The sequence below is a fragment of the Cyanistes caeruleus genome, chromosome 33 (genome assembly GCF_971803275.1).
Source record: "Cyanistes caeruleus chromosome 33, bCyaCae1.hap1.1, whole genome shotgun sequence".
NCBI lineage: Eukaryota > Metazoa > Chordata > Aves > Passeriformes > Paridae > Cyanistes > Cyanistes caeruleus.
The window spans coordinates 1819699-1843192 of NC_141734.1; the positions used below are offsets into that span (position 1 = coordinate 1819699).

Genomic DNA, 23494 nt, shown 5'->3' on the forward strand with positions numbered 1-23494 from the left:
GTCTTAAAAATGGGAATTTTGGGGTTAAAATGGTCCAAAAAATGGGAATTTTGGGAGTAAAATAAGTCCTAAAAAATGGGAATTTTGAGGGTTTTGAGCGTGAAAGGGCCGAAAATTGGGAATTTTTTTGGGGGGAAAAAGGGAATTAAGAACCAGAAAAATGGAATTCCAGAGGGTTTTGGGAATAAAAACTCCCTAAAAATGGGAATTTTGAGGGAATTTGGGAATTAAAACGGGAATTTTGGGAGGATTTCGCCTCAAAAAAAAAAGGCGGGAAAACTCAAAAAAAAAAAAACAAACGGAATTTTGGGGATTTTTTTTTCCCCCTCTTTGCCTTTTGGGGTTTTTTAATGGAATTTTGGGAATTTCTCGCGAGAATTCCCGCGGGAATTCGGAGTCCGGGAGCCCCCCTGGAGCCCCCCTGGGGTGGGGGGGGGAGGTCCCGGGAATTTTGGGATTTTGGGAGGATCCCGGGTGGGATTTTTGGGAGCGAGGAGAAGGAACCGAGGAGCCCGGTGGGGAATTCTGGGGAGAAAAATGGGAATTTTGGGGGGATTTTGGAATTTTGGGGGGATTTGGGAGGAATTGAGGGGATTTTGGGGGGAGTTTTGGGGAGATTTGGGAGGTTTTTTGGGAATTTTGGGAATTCGAGGGGGGAGTTTGGGGGGATTTTTGGGAATTTCGGGGGATTGGGGGCGGTTTTTTGGGAATTGGGGGAGTTTGGAGGGAATTTTGGGGGGAATTTCGGGAAATTTGGGCAAATTTTGCCTCCCCCCCGGTGTTTTTTTAGGGGTGCTGATGAATATTCATATATATGCAAATGAGGGGGCGGGGTTGTGGTGGGGACACGCCCCCCTGGCAGCTGCTGTGGTGGGGAGGGAAATTCCAGCAAAGGATTCTGGGAGCAGCTGCTGGGTGGGGGCTCCCAGTGCTCCCAGTTCATTCCCAGTTCATTCCCAGTTCACTCCCAGTCCCTCCCAGTTCATTCCCAGTTCATTCCCAGTTCATTCCCAGTTCATTCCCAGTGCTCCCAGTTCATTCCCAGTGCTCCCAGTCCCTCCCAGTTCATTCCCAGTTCATTCCCAGTTCATTCCCAGTTCCCTCCCAGTTCATTCCCAGTTCGCTCCCATTTCATTCCCAGTGCTCCCAGTCCCTCCCAGTGCTCCCAGTTCATTCCCAGTTCATTCCCAGTTCATTCCCAGTTTATTCCCAGTGCTCCCAGTTCACTCCCAGTTCCCTCCCAGTGCTCCCAGTCCGTCCCAGTGCTCCAAGTTCACTCCCAGTTCATTCCCAGTTCATTCCTAATCCCTCCCAGTGTTCCCAGTTCATTCCCAGTTCATTCCCAGTTTATTCCCAGTTCATTCCCAGTCCATCCCAGTTCATTCCCAGTGTTCCCAGTTCATTCCCAGTTCATTCCCAGTTCATTCCCAGTCCCTCCCAGTGCTCCCAGTTCACCCCAGTGCTCCGAGTTCACTCCCAGTCCCTCCCAGTTCCCTCCCAGTCCCTCCCAGTCCCTCCCAGTGCTCCCAGTTCACTCCCAGTTCATTCCCAGTGCTCCCAGTCCCTCCCAGTGTTCCCAGTTCATTCCCAATCCATTCCCAGTTCACTCCCAGTCCCTCCCAGTTCATTCCCAGTTCACTCCCAGTCCCTCCCAGTGCTCCCAGTTCACTCCAAATCCGTTCCCAGTTCCCTCCCAGTCCCTCCCAGTGCTCACAGTTCACTCCCAGTTCACTCCCAGTTCATTCCCAGTTCATTCCCAGTGCTCCCAGTCCCTCCCAGTTCCCTCCCAGTTCCCTCCCAGTTCATTCCCAGTTCATTCCCAGTCCCTCCCAGTTCATTCCCAGTGCTTCCAGTTCACTCCCAGTCCCTCCCAGTTCATTCCCAGTGCTCCCAGTCCCTCCCAGTGCTCCCAGTTCACTCCCAGTCCCTTCCCAGTGCTCCCAGTTCACTCCCAATCCATTCCCAGTTTGCTCCCAGTCCCTCCCAGCGCTCCCAGTGTCCCCAGACTGGGGGGCGTGGCCATGGCGGCGCTGCCTCTGCCCCTCCCCCTCCTGCTGCTGGCCGGGGTGGCCGAGGGGACCCCGCGGGGGACAGAGGGGACAGCGGGGACCCTGCTGGACCTGGGTGAGAGAACCCCCCAAAACGGCCCAAAATGCCCCGAAATGGCCCCAAAACAGCCCAAAATGGTCCCAAAATGGCTCAAAATGGCCCTAAAATGTCACAAAATGGCTCAAAATGGCCCAAAATGGCCTCAAATGGATCCAAAATGGTCCCAAAATGGCCAAAATGACCCCAAAATGTCCCAAAATGGCCCCAAATGTCCCCAAAATGTCCCAAAATGTCCTAAAATGTCCCCAAATGACCCCAAAATGTCCCCAAATGTCCCCAAATGTCCCAAAATGTCCCCAAATGTCCCAAAATGTCCCCAAAATGCCCCAAAATGTCCCAAAACGGCCCCAAAATCGTCCAAAAAAGGCCCCAAAAATTTCCAAAATGTCCCAGAATGTCCCCAAAATGTCCCAGAATGTCCCCAAATGTCCCCAAAACGTCCCCCGCTGTCCCCAGGCCGCTGTCGCTTCGCGCTGGGAATGGAGGACGGGACCATCCCCGACTTTCGCCTCTCGGCCTCCAGCGCTTGGTCCGACTCCACCGCCGCCCGCCACGGCCGGTACGGACCAGTGTCCACCAGTAAAAACCAGTTTGGAATGGTTCGGACCAGTACAAACCAGTACGAACCGGTTTGGACCAGTATAGAGCAGCATAGATTGGTATAAACCAGTATAAACCAGTATAAATCAGTATAAACCAGTATGAACCAGCATGAACTGGTTTGGACCGGTATGAACCGGTTTGGACCAGTATGAACTGCTTTGGACTGGTATGAACCGGTTCGGACCAGTATAGAACAGTATAGACTGGTATAAACCAGTATAAACCAGTATGAACCGGTTTGGACCAGTATGAACCGGTTTGGACTGGTATGAACTGGTTTGGACCGGTATGAACCAGTTCGGACCAGTATAGAACAGTATAGACTGGTATAAACCAGTATGAACCAGTATGAACTGGTTTGGACCAGTATGAACCGGTTTGGACCCGTATAGAACAGTATAGACTGGTATAAACCAGTATAAACCAGTATGAACCAGTAAAAACCAGCATGAACTGGTTCGGACCAGTATAAACCAGTATGAACCGGTTTGGACCAGTATGAACCAGAATGAACCAGTTTGGACCAGTATATGGGCCTGGTGTCCCCAAATGTCCCCAAACGCCCCCAAATGTCCCCAAACATCCCCAGGGTGTCCCCATGGTGTCCCCAGATGTCCCCAGGGTGTCCCCAAATGTCCCTAAATGTCCCCAGATGTCCCCAAACATCCCCAGGGTGTCCCCAGGGTGTCCCCAAATGTCCCCAGGGTGTCCCCAAATGTCCCCAAACATCCCCAGGGTGTCCCCAGGGTGTTCCCAGATGTCCCCAGGGTGTCTCCAGATGTCCCCAAGCATCCCCTGGCTGTCCCCAAACATCCCCTGGCTGTCCCCAAATGGTCCCCAGATGTCCCCAAATGGTCCCCAGATGTCCCCAAACGTCCCCCGTCCGTCCCCAGGCTGGGCCGCAGCGACGGCGACGGCGCCTGGTGTCCGGCGGGGCCGGTGTTCCCGGCCGAGCAGGAGTTCCTGGAGGTGGACCTGGGCCACCTGCACCTGGTGACACTGGTGGGGACACAGGGACGCCACGCGGGGGGACACGGCCGGGAGTTCGCCCACCAGTACCGGCTGCGCTACAGCCGCGACCGGCGCCGCTGGCTGCGCTGGAGGGACCGCTGGGGCGCCGAGGTGGCCTCGGGGACATTGGGGACATCGGGGGGGATTTGGGGTGTTGGGGATGTTGGGGACATTGGGGACATCGGGGGGGATTTGGGGTGTTGGGGATGTTGGGGACATTGGGGACATCGGGGGGGATTTGGGGTGTTGGGGGTGTTGGGGGTGTTGGGGACATTGGGGACATCAGGGGGATTTGGGGTCATTTGGGACATGGGGGGATTTGGGGATGTTGGGGGTGTTGGGGACATCAAGGACCTCAGGGGGGTTGGGGACATTCCGGGGATGTTGGGGACATCGGGGACATCAGGGGGCTTTGGGGACATCAGGGGGATTTGGGGACATCAGGGGGTGTTGGGGACATTGGGGAACATCAAATGGATTTGGGGACATTGAGGTGATTTGAGACCTTGGGGACATCCTGGAGACCTTGGGGACATCCTGGAGACCTTGGGGACCTCCTGAGGACCTTGGGGACATTGTGGAGCTGAGGGATTTGGGGACCTTGGGGACCTCCTGAGGACCTTGGGGACCTCCTGAGGATCTTGGGGACCTCCTGAGGACCTTGAGGACATCCTGAGGACCTTGGGGACCTCCTGAGGACCTTGAGGACATCCTGAGGATCTTGGGGACCTCCTGAGGACCTCGGGGACCTCCTGGAGACCTGGAGCTCCTGAGAAATCCCCGGGATCTCCTGAGCTGACCCTGCCACCGCAGGTGATCGGTGGCAACGAGGACCCCGAAGGGGTGGTGCTGAAGGACCTGTCCCCACCGCCGGTGGCCCGGGCGCTCCGGGTGTACCCAAGGGCGCCGCGTGCCATGAGCGTCTGCCTGCGCCTCGAGCTCTACGGCTGCCCCTGGGAGTGTGAGTGTCACCTCCCTGTCACCTCCCTGTCACCTCCCTGTCACCTCGGTCCCGCTGGTGGCCCCAAAGGAGTGGTGGTCGCCCATGGCTACGTCCTTCACCCAGCGGTCCTTGGTGGTGGCCCTGAGTTGGGGTCTTGTCACTGTGGGGTCTCAGGTTGGGTGTTGGGGTAATTGGTTGGGTGTTGGGGTCAATGGTTGGGTGTTGGGGTCTCAAGTTGGGTGTTGGGGTCAATGGTTGGGTGTTGGGGTCAATGGTTGGGTGTTGGGGTCAATGGTTGGGTGTTGGGGTCTCAGGTTGGGTGTTGGGGTCAATGGTTGGGTGTTGGGGTCATTGGTTGGGTGTTGGGGTCAACGGTTGGATGGTGACATCATTGGTTGGGTGTTGGGGTCAGTGGCTGGGTGTTGGGGTCAATGGTTGGGTGTTGGGGTCAATGGTTGGGTGTTGGGGTCATTGGTTGGGTGTTGGGGTCAATGGTTGACCCCCTGGTGACCTTGTGGTGCCCCCTTGATGACCCCATGGTGACCACATGGTGACCCTGTGGTGACCCCATGATGACCCAGTGGTGACCTCATGGTGACCCCATGGTGACCACATGGTGACCCTGTGGTGACCCCATCATGACCCTGTGGTGACCTCATGGTGACCCCGTGGTGACCTCACGGTGACCCCATGATCTCATGGTGACCCCACGATGACCCATTATGACCTTCTCGGTGTATCTGTGGTGACCTCACAGTGACCCCATGGTGACCCCATGATGACCCCATGGTGACCTCATGGTGACCCCGTGGTGACCCTGTGGTGACCCCGTGGTGACCCCATGGTGCCCCCATGATGATCCTGTCTTGTCCCAATGGTGACCCCATGGTGACCTCATGACCCCATGGCAACCTCACGGTGACCTTTGTGGTGACCTCACGGTGACCCCATGGTGACCCCATGATGACCCTGTGGTGACCCCATGGTGACCTCATGGTGACCCCACGGTGACCTCACGGTGTCCCCACGCTGACGTGTCCCCATCCCCAGCGGGTCTCCTGTCCTACACGGCCCCACGGGGACACGTCATGGCCCTGGACCCCGTCCCCATCGTCCTCAACGACTCCACCTACGACGGCTTCAGCGCCGGCCCGTGAGTATCCGGTGTCCCCAAATGTCCCCAGGTGTCCCCAGATGTCCCCAAGGGCCACCTGCCCTGGATGTCCCCAAAAATTCCCAGATTTCCTGGATCCAACCCCTCTCCAGGTGTCCCCAAACTGTTCCAGATGTCCCCAGTGGTCCTCAAACTGTCCTCGAGTGTCCCCAGGTGTTCCAAATCCATCTCCAGGTGTCCCCAAAGTGTCCCTGGTTGTCCCGTGGGGATCTCCATGTGGGTGGGATGGGACAATTCGGGTGTCCAGGTGTGTCCCACCTGCCCAGGTGTCATTGATGGATCTCCAGGTGGGTGGGATGGGACAATCCCCACACCCAGGTGTGTCCCACCTGCCCAGGTGTCATTGGTGGATCTCCAGGTGGGTGGGATGGGACAATCCCTACACCCAGGTGTGTCCCACCTGCCCAGGTGTCACTGGAGGGTTTCCAGGTGTCACTGGTGGATCTCCAGGTGGGTGGGATGGGACAATCCAGGTGTATCCCACCTGCCCAGATGTCACCAGGGGGTTCCCAGGTGTCACTGGTGGATCTCCAGGTGGGTGGGATGGGACAATGCCCACACCCAGGTGTGTCCCACCTGCCCAGGTGTCACTGGTGGATCTCCAGGTGGGTGGGATGGGACAATCCCCACACCCAGGTGTGTCCCACCTGCCCAGGTTACACTTCGGGGGGCTGGGCCAGCTCTCAGACGGGGTCCTGGGCCTCGATGACTTCTTGAGGACCCGAGAGCGCCGCCTGTGGCCGGGCTATGACTACGTGGGGTGGCCACGGCCCGCCGGTCCCCAACCCCACGTGGAGCTGGAGTTTGAGTTCCAGGAGCTCCGGGCCTTCCACGCCATGCAGGTGCTCCATGGAATTCTGGGAGATTTGGGCACCGGGAGTTTTGGAATTGGTGGGATTGGTCGCATGGGTGTCCACCACACCAACCCCACCTGAAGGTCTGGGATGTCCCTCTGGAGAACATTTGGATTGGTCACCTCGCCCCAGAGCATCATGGGATGGTGGGAAATGGGTGTCCTGGAGATTTGGACACTGGGAATTCTGGGATTGGTTGACCACGGATGGATGGATGGGTGTCCACCACACCAACCCCACCTGAAGGTCTGGGATGTCCCTCTGGAGAACATTTGGATTGGTCACCTCGCCCCAGAGCATCATGGGATGTGATGTCACCCCCACCCCCGTCACCCCCCCAGGTCCACTGCAACAACCTCCACACGCGCGGGGTCGGAATCTTCCGGGCGGTCGAGTGTCGCTTCAAGAAGAGCTTGGCCACTGTCTGGGAGCCCCTGGTGGCCACCCATAGCCTGGCCGGGGCCATCAAGGACCCCAGCGCCCGTTGGGTCACCGTCCCCTTGGGCGGGCGCCACGCCCGCTTCATCCAGTGCTGCTTCTTCTTCAGCGCCGAGTGGATGCTCTTCAGCGAGGTCTCCTTCGTCTCAGGTTGGGTGTTGGGGGTCAACGGTTGGGTGTTGGGGTCAGTGGTTGGGTGTTGGGGTCAGTGGTTGGGTGTTGGGGTCAACGGTTGGTTGATGACATCATTGGTTGGGTGTTGGGGTTGTTAGTTGGGTGTTGGGGTCAGTGGTTGGGTGTTGGGGTCAACGGTTGGGTGTTGGGGTCAATCGTTGGGTGTTGGGGTCAGTGGTTGGGTGTTGGGGTCAACGGTTGGGTGTTGGGGTCAATCGTTGGGTGTTGGGGTCAGTGGTTGGGTGTTGGGGTCAACGGTTGGGTGTTGGGGTCATTGGTTGGGTGTTGGGGTCAATGGTTGGGTGTTGGGGTCATTGATTGGGTGTTGGGGTCAGTGATTGGGTGTTGGGGTCAATGGTTGGGTGTTGGGGTCTCAGGTTGGGTGTTGGGGTCAATGGTTGGGTGTTGGGGTCAGTGATTGGGTGTTGGGGTCATTGGTTGGGTGTTGGGGTCAATGGTTGGGTGTTGGGGTCAACGGTTGGGTGTTGGGGTCAATGGTTGGTTGATGACATCATTGTTTGGTTGATGACATCATTGGTTGGGTGTCAGCGGTCAATGGTTGGTTGATGACATCATCGGTTGGGTGTTGGGGTTGTTGGTTGGTTGATGACATCATTGTTTGGTTGATGACATCATCGGTTGGGTGTCGGCGGTCAATGGTTGGTTGATGACATCATCGGTTGACCAATGAGGTGATCGCCAATCAACGACGTCATCAATTCCATCCTAACGCCGTCGATCGTTGATGACGTCACCGACCGTTGATTACCGCACCGATAATCAACACCGTCATCCATTCGGTGACCTCGTCTCTTGTTGATGATGTCATTGACCGCCGATGACATCATCGATGACTGACCCCGCCCCCAGAGGTGCTGGACGACCCCGTGGGTGCCAGCGGGTGGCCTCCGACCCCTGATCCCTCCGCCGCCATCTTGGAAAATGCCCCCCAGGGGGGCGGAGCCACCAATGGCACCTCCCCTGGTAGGCGGAGCTTAGATGGGTGTGGTTATGAGTGGGCGGGGCTTAACTGGGTGGGGCTTTAATGCGAGGGGTTAAAATGGGTGGGGTTTAAAATGGGAGGGACTTAACTGGGTGGGGCTTGAGTGGGAGGGGCTTAACTGGGTGGGGTTTAAATGGGAGGGGCTTAAATAGGTGGGGTTTATAGGGGTGGGGTTTAAATGGGAGGGGCTTAACTGGGTGGAGTTTAAATGGGAGTAACTTAACTGGGTGGGGTTTTCATGGGTGGGGTTTAAATGGGAGGAGCTTAACTGGGTGGGGTTTAAATGGGAGGGGCTTATCTGGGTGGGATTTTTAAGTAGGAGGGTCTTAACTGGGTGTGGTCAACGGGTGGGGCTTAATTTTTAGGGGCTTTTCTGGGTGGGGCCTGGACTGGGAGGGGCTTAACTGGGTGGGGTTTAAATGGGCAGGGTTTAAAGGGGTGTGGCTTAAGTGGGTGTGGTTTATCTGGGCGGGGCTTAATGGGTTGCATCTTAATGAAGGTATAAATGGCTGGGGCTTAATTGGTCGGGGTTTAATGAGGTGTGGGTTAAGTGGGCGTGGCTTATCCAAAGTGGGCGTGGCCGTGACGCCCCTCCCATCCCTCCCAGTAGCCCCCGGGGAGGCCAAACTGGTGCCACCGGTGGCCAAAGCGGAGGCGGGGCAGTCGCCGGCGCTGCTGGGCTGCCTGGGCGCCATCATCCTCCTCCTGCTCGCCCTCATCATCCTCATCCTGCGGCGCCGCCTCTGCGCCGGGACACTGGGCAAGGTCATTGGGAGGGACTGGGAGGGACTGGGAGAGGATTGGGAGGGACTGGGATGGACTGGGAGGGACTGGGATGGACTGGGAGGGACTGGGATGGGATTGGGAGGGACTGGGAGGGACTGGGAGGGACTGGGATGGGATTGGGATGGACTGGGATGGGATTGGGAGGGACTGGGAGGGGATTGGGAGGGACTGGGAGGGACTGGGATGGACTGGGAGGGACTGGGATGGGATTGGGAGGGACTGGGAGGGACTGGGAGGGACTGGGAAGGACTGGGATGGACTGGGAGGGACTGGGAGGTGATTGGGAGGGACTGGGATGGACTGGGAGGGACTGGGAGGGACTGGGATGGACTGGGATGGACTGGGAGGGACTGGGATGGACTGGGAAGGACTGGGAAGGAGTGGGAGGAACTGGGATGGACTGGGAGGGGATTGGGAGGGACTGGGAGGGACTGGGAGGGACTGGGATGGACTGGGATGGACTGGGATGGACTGGGAGGGACTGGGAGGGGATTGGGAGGGACTGGGAGGGACTGGGATGGACTGGGAGGGACTGGGATGAACTGGGATGGACTGGGATGGATTGGGAGGGACTGGGATGGGACTGGGAGGGACTGGGATGGACTGGGATGGACTGGGATGGACTGGGAGGGACTGGGAGGGACTGGGATGGACTGGGAGGGACTGGGATGGACTGGGAGGGACTGGGATGGACTGGGAGGGGATTGGGAGGGACTGGGATGAACTGCGAGAGACTGGGAGGGACTAGGAGGGGCTGGGAGGGACTGGGAGGGTGCTCCAAACTGGTTCCAACTGGTTCCAAACTGGTTCCAACCTGGTTCCAACTGCTCCGAACTGGTTCCAACCGTGGCTAAACCCAGTTGGAACCGGTCTGAACCAGTTCCAACTGCTCCAAACTGGCTCCAACTGCTCCAAACTGGTTCCAACTGCCCCAAACTGGTTCCAACCATGGCTAATCCCTGTTGGAACCAGTCTGAACCGGTCGGAACTGGTCAGAACCGGTCGGAACCGGTTAGAACCAGTGGGAACCGGTGGGAACCGGTCAGAATGGGTCGGCACCTGTTGGAACCGGTGGGAACCGGTCAGAACTGGTCAGAACCGGTGGGAACCGGTCAGAACCGGTCAGAATGGGTCGGAACCTGTTGGAACCGGTGGGAACCGGTCAGAACCGGTCAGAATGGGTCGGAACCTGTTGGAACCGGTGGGAACCGGTGGGAACCGGTGGGAACCGGTCAGAACCGGTGGGAACCAGTCAGAACGGGTCGGAACCGGTTGGAACCGGTGGGAACCGGTCAGAAACGGTGGGAACAGGTCGGAACCGGTGGGAACCGGTGGGAACTGGTCGGAACCGGTGGGAACCGGTGGGAACCGGCCTGAACCGGTCGGAACCTGTCGGAACCGGTCAGAACCGGTGGGAACCGGTGGGAACCGGTGCCAAGAGGTGTCGGCGCAGGCGCAGGGCCGGGGGCCGGAGGCGGCGCTGCGGGTGCAGCTCTCGGGGGACGCCGTGGTCATCAACAACGCCACGGGCGGGGGAGGGGCGCGGGGACTGCCCCGCTACGAGAGGATCCCCCCCGGAACCGGAACCGGAACCGGAAGTGGGGAGTACCAGGAACCCACCCGGGCACGGCCCCGACCGCCCCCGGGGCCACCCGGGGCTGGTGAGGGGTGGGGAGGGGAAAAATGGGGGGAAAATGGGGAAAAAAAGGGGAAAATGGAGGAAAATGGGAAAAAATGGGGGGAAATGGGAAAAAAGGGAAAAAAGGAAAAATTGAGGGTAAAAGGGAAAATGGGGGGGAAAAAGGAAAATGGGGAAAAAAAGGGGAAAATGGGGAAAATGGGAAAAATGGGGGAAAAGGGGAACAAAGGGAAAAAAGGAAAAATGGAGGGAAAAGGGAAAACATGGGGGGGAAAGAGGAAAATGGGGAGAAAAAGGGAAAATGGGGAAAAAAGGGGAAAATGGGAAAAAATGGGGGAAAAGTGGAAAATGGGGAAAAAAGGGGGAAATGGGAAAAATGGGGGAAGGGGGAAAAGGAAAATGGAGGAAAAAGGGAAAAAATGGGGGGAAAAGGGGAAAAAAGGGGAAAATGGGAAAAACTGGGGAAGGGGAATGGGAAAATGGGGGAAAAAAGGGGAAAATGGGAAAAATGAGGGGAAAAAAGGGGAAAATGGGAAAAGGGAAAATTTTTTTTCCCCCAATTTTTTTTGCCTGGAATCTCCCCCAAAAATCAGTCCGGGAATGAGAAAAAGGCTCAAAACGGCCCCAAAAATCCTTTGGGAATGGGAGGGGGATTCAGGGATGGAAGGGAGGGAAAACCCCACTCCTGGTTTGGCCACGCCCCTCTCTGACCACGCCCCCCTCTCCCCCAGCCAATCCGGCCTATCGGCTGCTCCTGGCCACTTACGCTCGACCAATGGGAGGCCTCGCCCGAGCCCAGCCCGATGGCACCAAACCAATCAACACCAACGGTAAGGGCGGGGCTGGGAGATGGCCACGCCCACTTTGGCCACGCCCATATCGACCTCACCTGCGCTCTTCCCATCAGGTGAACCTGAGGGGGGGGCGGGGGCTTACGCCGAGGCTGACGTCACCGGAGGCTCCGCCTACGCGCTGGCTGGCCCCGCCCACAGCCCTGCCCACGGCCCCGCCCTCCCCTCCTTCCCCCGGCACCGCCTCCGCTTCCGGGAGAAGCTGGGGGAGGGGCAGTTTGGAGAGGTAAGCCACGCCCCCCTCGGCATCAAGCCACGCCCCCTGTGGTTTAGCCACGCCCCTTTTTGAGGCCGCGCACACGAGTGTTCAGCTCCACCCCTGAGGGGTTTAGCCCCGCCCCTAAATGTTTGGCCACGCCGCTAAATGTAGACACACCCCCTTCTGAGACCACGCCCTCTATGGCGTAGCCACGCCCTTATTTGCATTGGCCACGCCCCTTAGTGCCGCCATGTTGAGCTTGGCGCTGCTGTTGTGACGTCATCGCCCCGCCCCCTTCCTCTGGCCCCGCCCCCAGGTGCTACTGTGTGAGGTCATCGCCCCCCACACCCTGGGCCTGGCCACGCCCACCGGCTCAGGCCCCGCCCCCCCGGCCGAAGGGCGCCCCCTGCTGGTGGCGGTCAAAGTGCTGCGGCCGGACGCCACCAAGAACGCCCGGTACGGAAACTGGGAGGGACTGGGAGGGACTGGGAGGGGACTGGGAGGGGACTGGGAGGGACTGGGAGGGAACTGGGAGGGACTGGGATGGACTGGGATGGACTGGGAGGGGACTGGGATGGACTGGGAGGGAACTGGGATGGACTGGGAGGGAACTGGGAGGGGACCGAGTTGTGCCCAGGTGTCGCCAGGTGTGCCCAGGTGTGCTTGGGGTGTCCCCAGGTGTCCCCAGTTGTCCCCAGGTGTGCCCCAGGTGTGCCCAGGTGTGCCCCACATGTGCTCCAGGTGTACTCGGGTATGCTCGGGGTGTATCCAGGTGTCCCCAGGTGTATCCAGGTGTCCCCAGGTGTGCCCCAGGTGTCCCCAGGTGTCCCCAGGTGTCCTCCAGGTGTCCCCAGGTGTCCCCAGGTGTGCCCAGGTGTACCCAGGTGTGCCCAGGTGTACCCCAGGTGTACTCAGGTGTGCTCAGGGTGTACCCCAGGTGTCCCCAGGTGTGTCCCAGGTGTACCCCAGGTGTACTCAGGTGTGCTCAGGGTGTCCCCAGGTGTCCCCAGGTGTGTCCCCAGCTGTCCCAGGTGTCCCCAGGTGTCCCCAGGTGTGTCCCCAGCTGTCCCCAGGTGTCCCCAGGTGTCCCAGGTGTCCCAGGTGTATCCCAGGTGTCCCCAGGTATCTCCAGGTGTATCTCAGGTGTATCTCAGGTGTGCCCAGGTGTGTCCCCAGCTGTCCCCAGGTGTCCCCAGGTGTGTCCCAGGTGTACCCCAGGTGTACTCAGGTGTGCTCAGGGTGTACCCCAGGTGTACCCAGGTGTGTCCCAGGTGTGCCCAGGTCTGCTCAGGTTGTCCCCAGGTATACCCCAGGTGTACCCAGGTGTGCCCAGGTGTGCCCAGGTCTGCTCAGGTTGTCCCCAGGTATACCCCAGGTGTATCCAGGTGTGCCCAGGAGTCCCCAGCCGTGCTGACCCCGTACCCGCGGGGTGGGGGGCGGGGCGGTGGGCGTGTCCGCAGGCGGGATTTCCTGCAGGAGGCGCGGACGCTGGGGCGGCTGCGGGACCCCAACATCGTGCGGCTGCTGGGGGTGTGCGGGGGGCCCGGCCCCCTCTGCATCGTCACCGAGTACATGGAGCACGGAGACCTGCACCAGTTCCTGGGCGGGCCCCGAGGCCACGCCCTCAGGTGGGACACGCCCTCATCCCGACACGCCCGCTGGAGCCACGCCCAATCGAGCCGCACCCACCCCGTGTCGTTTTCCATTAGTGTTTATGGGGTGCTGGCCCTTTAAGAGAGGCCACTCCCACTCTGAGCCATGCCCATCATCCAGGACATGACCCCAAACAAGCCACGCCCACTCATGACACGCCCCTTCTGGCCACACCCACCCTGTATAATTTAAATTAATATTTATAGGGTGCTGGCCCTTTAAGAGAGGCCCCTCCCACTGTGAGCCATGTGCATAATTTAGGACACGCCCCCAAACAAGCCACGCCCACTCCAGACACGCCCCTTCGAGCCACACCCACCTCATCTTTTTTTCAATTAGTATTTCTGGGGTGCTGGCCCTTTAAGGCAAGCCACTCCCACTGTGAGCCGTGTGCATCATTCAGGACACGCCCACATCCTGACACACCCACACGAGCCACGCCCACTCGAGCCACACCCACCCTCTATCATTTTAATTAATATTTATAGGGAGCTGGCCCTTTAAGAGGCCACGCCCTCTCTGATCCATGTCAATCATCCAGGACACGCCCCCAAACAAGCCACGCCCACCTTATTATTATTTATGGGGTGCTTGCCCTTTAAGAGAGGCCACGCCCACCGTGATCCGTGGGATTTTTTGGGGGGGAAAAAATTCATTTTTTCGGGAAAAAAGACAAACGTTGAAAAAAAGGGATTTTTTGGGGGAAAAAAGAGAAATTTTGGGGAAAAAGGGAAAATTTGGGGGAAAAAAATTGAATTTTTTGGGGAAAAAATTGAATTTTTTTGGGAAAAATGGGAATTTTTTGGGAAAAAATGGGAATTTGGGGGGAAAAAATGGAATTCTTTGGGAAAAAAGTGGGGTTTTTTGGCATAAAAGACAAATAATTGTAGGAAAAAGGGGATTTCTGGGGGAAAAAGGGATTTTTTTGGGGGAAAAAATGAATTTTTTGGGGAAAAAAGGGATTTTTTTAGGAAAAAAAGGGATTTTTTTGGGAAAAAAGACAAATAAGTGTAAAGAAAAAGGGAATTTTTTTCAGGAAAATGGAATTTTTTTAGGAAAAAATGGATTTTTTTGCAAAAAAAGACAAATAAGCATAGGAAAAAAAGGGATTTTTTGGGAAAAAAGGGATTTTTGGGGAAAAAAGGGATTTTTTTTCAGAAAAATGGGATTTTTTTTAGAAAAAAAAGGGATTTTTTGGGGGAAAAAAAGACAAATAAGTGTAGAAAAAAGGATATTTTTTCCAGGAAAATGGGATTTTTTTAGGAAAAAATGTATTTTTTTGCAAAAAAAGACAAATAAGCATAGGAAAAAAAGGGATTTTTTTTCAGGAAAATGGGATTTTTTTAGGAAAAAACGTGATTTTTTGGGGAAAAAAGACGAATAAGTGTAGAAAAAAGGGATTTTTTTGGAAAAAAGGGATTTTTTTTCAGGAAAATGGGATTTTTTTAGGAAAAAATGGATTTTTCCGTGAAAAAAGACAAATAAGCATAGGAAAAAACGGGATTTTTTCTGTAAAAAAAGGATTTTTTGCGGAAAAAATACAAATAAGCATAAAAAAAGCGGATTTGCTTTGGAAAAAAACGTGATTTTTTTACAGGGAAAAAAATCTAATTTTTCCACAAAAAAAACCCCAAAAATTCGATTTTTTTCGCCAAAAAAAAAAGCCGATTTTGGGCCGAAAAAAGAAAAATACGGATTTGAACCGGTTAAAATTTCCAGCCTGCCCACGCTGCTCCGGCTGGGAGCACAAATCGCCTCCGGAATGCGATTCCTGGCCGGGCTGAACTTCGTGCACCGGGATTTGGCCACCCGGAATTGCCTGGTGGGCGACGGCTTCACCGTCAAGGTGGCCGATTTCGGCATGAGCCGGAACCTCTACGCCGCCGATTATTACCGGGTGAGGGGCCGGGCGCTGCTGCCCATCCGCTGGATGGCCTGGGAGTGCATCCTGATGGTGAGAAAAATGGGGATTTTGGGAAAAAATGGGGAAAAATCGGGATTTTGGGGAAAAAATGAAAAAAAAATGGGATTTTTTGGGAAAAAATGGGATTTTGGGGGGTTTTGGGTGGGGTGTTCTTGTCCCCATCTGCTGGATGGCCTGGGAGTGCATCCTGATGGTGAGAAAAATGGGGATTTTGGGAAATTTTGGGAAAAAATGGGAATTTTGGGGGAAAAAATGGGATTTTTTTGGAAAAAATTGGGATTTTGGGGTAAAAAATGGGATTTTGTGGGGGGTTTTTGATGGGATGTGCTGGTTCCCATCCGCTGGATGGCCTGGGAGTGCATCCTGATGGTGAGGATTGGGGGAAAAATGGGATATTTTGGGAAAAAATGGGAAATTTTGGGAAAAAAATGGGATTTTTGGGAAAAAAATGGGATTTTTTGGGATAAAAAATGGGATTTTGGGGGGTTTTGGGTGGGGTGTTCTCATCCTCATCTGATGGATGGCCTGGGAGTGCATCCTGATGGTGAGAAAAATGGGGATTTTGGGAAAAAATGGGGAAAAATCGGGATTTTGGGGAAAAAAATGGGAAAAAAATGAGAAAAAATGGGATTTTTTTGGGAAAAATTGGGATTTTTGGGGGGTTTGGGATGGGATGTGATGGTTCCCATCCGCTGGATGGCCTGGGAGTGCATCCTGATGGTGAGAAAAATGGGGATTTTGGGAAAAAATGGGGAAAAATGGGATTTTTTGGGGAAAAAATGGGAAAAAAATTGGATTTTTGGGGTAAAAAATGGGATTTTGGGGGGTTTTGGGTGGGATGTGATGGTTCCCATCTGCTGGATGGCCTGGGAGTGCATCCTGATGGTGAGGATTGGGGGAAAAATGGGATATTTTGGGAAAAAGTTGGGAAAAAATGGGATTTTTTTTGGAAAAAAATGGGATTTTTTGGGGTAAAAAATGGGATTTTGGGGGGTTTTGGGTGGGGTGATCTTGTCCCCATCTGCTGGATGGCCTGGGAGTGCATCCTGATGGCGAGGATTGGGGGAAAAATGGGATATTTTGGGAAAAAAAGGGAAATTTTAGGAAAAAAAAATGGGATTTTTGGGAAAAAATGGGATTTTTTGGGAAAAAATGGGATTTGTGGGGGGTTTGGGATGGGATGTGATGGTGCCCATCCGCTGGATGGCCTGGGAGTGCATCCTGATGGTGAGGCTTGGGGGAAAAATGGGATATTTTGGGAAAAAGTTGGGAAAAAATGGGACTTTTTGGAAAAAAATGGGATTTTTTGGGGTAAAAAATGGGATTTTGAGGGGTTTTGGGTGGGGTGTTCTTGTCCCCATCTGCTGGATGGCCTAGGAGTGCATCCTGATGGTGAGAAAAATGGGGATTTTGGGAAAAAATGGGAATTTTGGGGGAAAAAATGGGATTTTTTTTGGAAAAAATTGGGATTTTTGGGGAAAAAAATTGGGATTTCGGGGGGTTTTGGATGGGATGTGCTGGTTCCCATCCGCTGGATGGCCTGGGAGTGCATCCTGATGGTGAGGATTGGGGGAAAAATGGGATATTTTGGGAAAAAGTTGGGAAAAAATGGGAATTTTTGGGAAAAAAATGGGATTTTTTGGGATAAAAAATGGGATTTTGGGGGGTTTTGGGTGGGGTGTTCTCATCCTCATCTGATGGATGGCCTGGGAGTGCATCCTGATGGTGAGAAAAATGGGGATTTTGGGAAAAAATGGGGAAAAATGGGATTTTTTGGGGAAAAAATGGGAAAAAAATTGGATTTTTGGGGTAAAAAATGGGATTTTGGGGGGTTTTGGGTGGGATGTGATGGTTCCCATCTGCTGGATGGCCTGGGAGTGCATCCTGATGGTGAGGATTGGGGGAAAAATGGGATATTTTGGGAAAAAGTTGGGAAAAAATGGGATTTTTTTTTGGAAAAAAATGGGATTTTTTGGGGTAAAAAATGGGATTTTGGGGGGTTTTGGATGGGATGTGCAGGTGCCCATCCGCTGGATGGCCTAGGAGTGCATCCTGATGGTGAGAAAAATGGGGATTTTGGGAAAAAATGGGAAAAAATGGGAATTTTGGGGGAAAAAATGGGATTTTTTTGGAAAAAATTGGGATTTTGGGGTAAAAAATGGGATTTTGTGGGGGGTTTTTGATGGGATGTGCTGGTTCCCATCCGCTGGATGGCCTGGGAGTGCATCCTGATGGCGAGGATTGGGGGAAAAATGGGATATTTTGGGAAAAAGTTGAGAAAAAATAGGAATTTTGGAGGAAAAAAACCAACCAAAAACCCCCAAAAAAGCCCAAAAAACGCCAAAATCTCATCCCAAATCCCGGAATTTTGACTCCCGGAATTCCGGAATTTTGGGATTTTGGGAATTTTGGGATCCCCAGGGCACGTTCAGCCCGGCCAGCGACGCCTGGGCCTTCGGGGTGACGCTCTGGGAGGCGCCAAAAACCCCCAAACGACCCCAAAAAAACCCCAAAAAACGCCAAAATCTCATCCCAAATCCCGGAATTTTGACTCCTGGAATTCCGGAATTTTGGGATTTTGGGAATTTTGGGATCCCCAGGGCACGTTCAGCCCGGCCAGCGACGCCTGGGCCTTCGGGGTGACGCTCTGGGAGGCGCCAAAAACCCCCAAACGACCCCAAAAAAACCCCAAATCTCATCCCAAAAATGCCAAATTTTGAACTCCCGGGATTCCCAGAATTCCTGAATTTTGGGATTTTGGGAATTTTGGGATCTCTGGGCACGTTCAGCGACGCCTGGGCCTTCGGGGTGACGCTCTGGGAGGTGCCAAAAACCCCCCAAAAAAACCCCAAAAAACCCCCAAAAAAGCCAAAATCTCATCCCAAATCCCGGAATTTTGACTCCCGGAATTCCGGAATTTTGGGATTTTGGGAATTTTGGGATCCCCAGGGCACGTTCAGCCCGGCCAGCGACGCCTGGGCCTTCGGGGTGACGCTCTGGGAGGCGCCAAAAACCCCCCAAACGACCCCAAAAAAACCCCAAAAAACGCCAAAATCTCATCCCAAATCCCGGAATTTTGACTCCCGGAATTCCGGAATTTTGGGATTTTGGGAATTTTGGGATCCCCAGGGCACGTTCAGCCCGGCCAGCGACGCCTGGGCCTTCGGGGTGACGCTCTGGGAGGTGCTGACGCGCTGCCGGGAGCAGCCCTACGGGGCCCTGAGCGACGAGCAGGTGATCGCCAACGCCGGGCACCACTTCAGGAACCGTGGGCAGCAGGTGATACTGGGATGGACTGGGAGGGACTGGGAAGGACTGGGAGGGGGTTTGGGGAAAAAACAGGGAAAAAATCCGGTGAAAAATGAGGGGAAAATGGAGTTTTTTAGGTGGAAATGGTGGGAAATGGGGATTTGGGGATACTGGGATGGACTGGGATGGACTGGGAGGGACTGGGAGGGACTGGGAGGGACTGGGAGGGAACTGGGAAGGACTGGGAGGGGGTTTGGGAAAAAACGGGGAAAAAATCCGGTGAAAAATGGGGGGAAAATGGAGTTTTTTAGGTGAAAATGGTGGGAAATGGGGATTTGGGGATACTGGGATGGACTGGGAGGGAACTGGTATGGACTGGGATGGACTGGGAGGGACTGGGAGGGGCTGGGAGGGAACTGGGACAAACTGGAATGGACTGGGAGGGAACTGGGAGCACTGGGATGGGGTTATGGGGCCAAATCCCTCCCAATCCCCTCCCAGTCCATCCCAGTCCCTCCCAGTCCCATCCCAGTCCATCCCAGTATCCCCAGTGCCCGTCCCAGTTCCCTCCCAGTCCATCCCAGTCCCTCCCAGTCCATCCCAGTCCATTCCCAGTCCCTCCCAATCCCATCCCAGTCCATCCCAGTATCCCCAGTGCCCGTCCCATTCCATCCCAGTCCCCCCCAGTCCCCCCCAGTTCCCTCCCAGTCCATCCCAGTCCCCATCCCAGTCCATTCCAGTATCCCCAGTCCATCCCAGTCCCTCCCAGTCCCCCCCAGTCCCTCCCAGTCCATCCCAGTCCATCCCAGTCCATCCCAGTCCATCCCAGTCCCTCCCAGTCCCTCCCAGTCCCTCCCAGTCCATCCCAGTCCCTCCCAGTCCATCCCAGTCCATCCCAGTCCATCCCAGTCCCTCCCAGTCCATCCCAGTCCCTCCCAGTCCATCCCAGTCCATCCCAGTCCATCCCAGTCCCTCCCAGTCCATCCCAGTCCATCCCAGTCCCTCCCAGTCCCCTCCAGTCCCTCCCAGTATCCCCAGTGCCCATCCCAGTCCCCCCCAGTCCCTCCCAGTATCCCCAGTGCCCGTCCCAGTCCGTCCCAGTAACCCCAGTTCCCAGGAGTACCTGCCCTGCCCCCCCGGCTGCCCCCCCGCCCTGCACCGGCTGATGTTGAACTGCTGGGCCCGAGAGGCGGCCGAGCGGCCGGACTTCGGCCACCTGCACCGGACACTGAGTGACCACGGGGCACTGACCCCTGAGTGACCCCTGAGTGACCACGGGCATCATCACTGACCACCTGCACCGGACACTGAGTGACCACGGGGCACTGACCCCTGAGTGACCCCTGAGTGACCCCTGAGTGACCACGGGCATCATCACTGACCACCTGCACCGGACACTGAGTGACCACGGGGCACTGACCCCTGAGTGACCCCTGAGTGACCCCTGAGTGACTCCTGAGTGACCACTGAGTGACCACGGGGCACTGACCCCTGAGTGACCCCTGAGTGACCACGGGCATCATCACTGACCCCCTGCACCAGACACTGAGTGACCACCGGGCACTGACCCCTGAGTGACCCCTGAGTGACCACTGAGTGACCCCTGAGTGACCACTGGGCACTGAGTGACCCCTGAGTGACCACGGGCATCATCACTGACCCGCTGCACTGGACACTGAGTGACCACCGGGCACTGACCCCTGAGTGACCCCTGAGTGACCACTGGGCACTGAGTGACCCCTGAGTGACCACTGAGTGACCACCGGGCACTGAGTGACCCCTGAGTGACCCCTGAGTGACCACTGACCACTGAGTGACCACTGAGTGACCCCTAAGTGACTACTGAGTGACCACTGAGTGACCCCTGAGTGACCTCTGAGTGACCACCGGACACTGAGTGACCCCTGAGTGACCACTGAGTGACCGCGGCCATCTCCTTTCCCAGGACCCCCCAGCCCCTCCCCCCACCCCTCATTAACGGGGGGAGGATTTAATTAACCTGAATTAATTAAAATTAATTACTCACTAATGGGGGTGGGGGAGGGGCAGGAAATAATTTTTATTTGGAGTTTTTTTTAACATTTAATTTAAAAATCGTGAATTTTCCGCTTTTATTTTCATCTCCGGCTCTTTTTAAAAATAATCTTTTCCCGTTTTTCTCCAAATTCCCGTTTTTCCCCCTCAAAAATTCCCGGAAAACGCCGTTTTACATCCCAAAAAAATCAACTTTTTCTTCCCCCCTCAAAAAAATCCCATAAATCCAATCCTAAAAAATTTTACAAAATCCTAAAAATTCCATCTTTTTCCTCTTAAACCCCGATTTTAAACAAATCCGCTTATTTTCCTTCTTTTTCCCTCAAAAATTCTCTTTTTTTCCCCATAAAATCACCTTTTCTCCCCAAAAGAAAACCCCAAACCCCCATTTTCCACTTAAAAATCCCATTAAAAAACTAAAAATCTCCATTTTTCCTCCCAAAATCTTCTTGGGGTGCCCTGAATCCCAAAATTTGAGGTCCCGGAGGACCTTTTGAAGCCTTTTATTTGGGTTTTTTTTATTTTTTATTTTTTGGTCGTTTTGGAACCTTTCTGACTTTTTTTTGAGGGAAAATTTTCTCGATTCTGATTCAAAATCCGAAATTTTCTTCGTTTTGGGGACGTTTTGAAGTTTTTTCCCCGTTTTTGAGGGGTTTTTTTGAGCATTTTGGACCCTTTTTTAGCCATTTTTTAAAGGATTTGTTATTTTTGGTGCTTCCCCCCCCCGTCCCCGATGTCACCGGCCGCGGTCGCGTTTGTGGCGCCGTTTATTGTCACTGTCGCGATACAGATCGGCGATACAGCAGCGCGTTGCCATGGCAACGGGGAACAGGCCTTGGGAGTACACAGGCCGCAGGCTTCGTTGCCATGGCGACAGGAGCAGGCCTTGGGAGTAGGTAGGCCGCAGGCTTCGTTGCCATAGCGACAGGAGCAGGCCTTGGGAGTAAGTAGGCCGCAGGCTTCGTTGCCATAGCGACAGGAGCAGGCCTCAGGCTTTTGGGGTACACAGGCCGCAGGCTTCGAGACCCAAAAAAACACTCGGGGACCCCAAAAATCCACTCAGAGACCCCAAAATTCACTCAGGAACCCTAAAAATCCAAATCGGGATTCCAAAATCCACTCGGGGGCCCCAAAATTCAGTGGGGGATCCCAAAATCCACTCGGGAACCCCAAAAATCCACCCGGGACCACCCGAAATCCACTGAGGGATCCCAAAAATCCACTCAGGGACCCCAAAATCCACCCAGGAAACCCCAAAATTCACTCAGGAACCCCAAAAAGCCGAACTGGGACCCCAAAATCCACTCAGGGACCCCAAATAATTCCCGAATAATCCCCAAATAATTCCCAAATAATTCCCGAATAATTCCCAAATAATAATTCCCGAATAATTCCCAAATAATAATTCCCAAATTATTCCCGAATAATTCCCAAATAAATCCCGAATATTTCCCGAATAATTCCCGATAAATTCCCAAATAATTCCCGAATAATTCCCCAAATTCCCGGGCCCCTCCCCGACATTCCAAGGTCGCTCCGTGGCCCCGAATTTCCCGGCCCCGCCCTTTGCGTTGTTCCCGAATTCCCAAATTCCCGAATTTCCGGTTCCTCCCCGGCCCCGCCCTTGTGTTGTTCCCATTCCCGAACAATTCCCAAAGAATTCCCAAATTTCCTGAATAATTCCCGAATAATTCCCAAAGAATTCCCGAATAATTCCCGAGTAATTAAAAAAAAAAAAAAAATCAACAATAATTCCCGGATAAATTCCCGATTTCCCGGATAAATTCCCGAATAATTCCTAAATTTCCAGAATAATTCCCGAGTAATTCCCGGAAAAAATCACGGATAAATTCCCGGATAAATTCCCGATTTCCCGGATAAATTCCCGAATAAATTCCGGGATAAATTCCCCGACAATTCCCGATTTCCCGAATAAATTCCCGGATAAATCCCCGAATAATTCCCAAATTTCCCCAGTAATTCCCGAAAAAAATCCCGGATAAATTCCCGATTTCCCGAACAATTCCCGAATAAATTCCCAAATAAATTCCGGGATAAATTCCCCGACAATTCCCGATTTCCCGAATAAATTCCCGGATAAATTCCCCGACAATTCCCGATTTCCCGAATAAATTCCCGAATAAATCCCGAATAAATTCCCGATTTCCCGAATAAATCCCGGATAAATTCCGGGATAAATCCCCCGACAATTCCCGATTTCCCGAGTCTCCCCCGTCCCCGCCTTTGCCACCTCCCCCTGTCCCCAAAGGCGCCGCCCCCGAAGGTCCCCGAAGGTCCCCAAAAGTCCCCGAAAGTCATCAAAGGTCCCCAAAAGTCCCCAAAAGTCCCCAAAGGCCACCCCTGTCCCTGTCCCCTCCCCCCGTCCCAGTTCCGTCCCCGTCTGTCCCCAAAGGTCCCTCCCTGTCCCAGCCCCACCCCCACCTGTCCCAAAGGTGTCACCTCCTGTCCCCAAAGGCCCCGCCCATCCCAAAGGTGTCGCTCCCTGTCCCCTCCCCCTGTCCCTGTTCTGTCCCTTCCTGTCCCCACGGGTCCCTCCCGTCCTCACCTGTCGCTCCTGTCCCCAAAGTGTCACCGCCACCTGTCCCCAGCGGTGCCACCTCCTGTCCCCCAAGGCCCCGCCCATCCCAGAGGTGTCGCCTCCTGTCCCCAAAGGTGTCACCTCCTGTCCCCCAAGGTGTCACCTCCTGTCCCGGCTCCATCCCTGTCCCCAGCGGTGCCACCTCCTGTCCCCTCGGCCCCGCCCCCTGCCCCAGTTCCGTCCCCACCTGTCCCCAAAGGCCCCGCCCATCCCAGAGGTGCCGCTCCTGTCCCCAAAGGTGTCACCTCCTG

General features: G+C 54.8%; 1 protein-coding gene and 1 long non-coding RNA gene across 2 annotated transcripts; one reads left to right on the forward strand and one right to left on the reverse strand.

Annotated features, from left to right (window-relative positions):
- Nucleotides 1-832: 832 nt before the first annotated feature.
- Nucleotides 833-20724, forward strand: DDR1 (discoidin domain receptor tyrosine kinase 1). Its single transcript, XM_086870749.1, has 17 exons — nt 833-2124; nt 2566-2668; nt 3606-3834; nt 4537-4684; nt 5717-5819; nt 6496-6682; nt 7036-7282; nt 8177-8290; nt 8917-9074; nt 10549-10756; nt 11466-11564; nt 11642-11811; nt 12101-12240; nt 13245-13412; nt 15157-15391; nt 18491-18640; nt 19728-20724. Exons 1-17 carry the CDS (start codon nt 2022-2024, stop codon nt 19869-19871), a joined length of 2706 nt encoding a protein of 901 aa, XP_086726875.1. The 5' UTR covers nt 833-2021; the 3' UTR covers nt 19872-20724.
- Nucleotides 20725-21393: 669 nt separating this feature from the next.
- LOC147647830 (uncharacterized) lies at nt 21394-23339 on the reverse strand. The gene is made up of 2 exons (XR_015281354.1): nt 23211-23339; nt 21394-21732 (listed from the first exon to the last, which is right to left on the reverse strand). It is a non-coding gene; the product is annotated as an uncharacterized LOC147647830 (long non-coding RNA).
- Between the last annotated feature and the right edge of the window lie 155 nt (nt 23340-23494).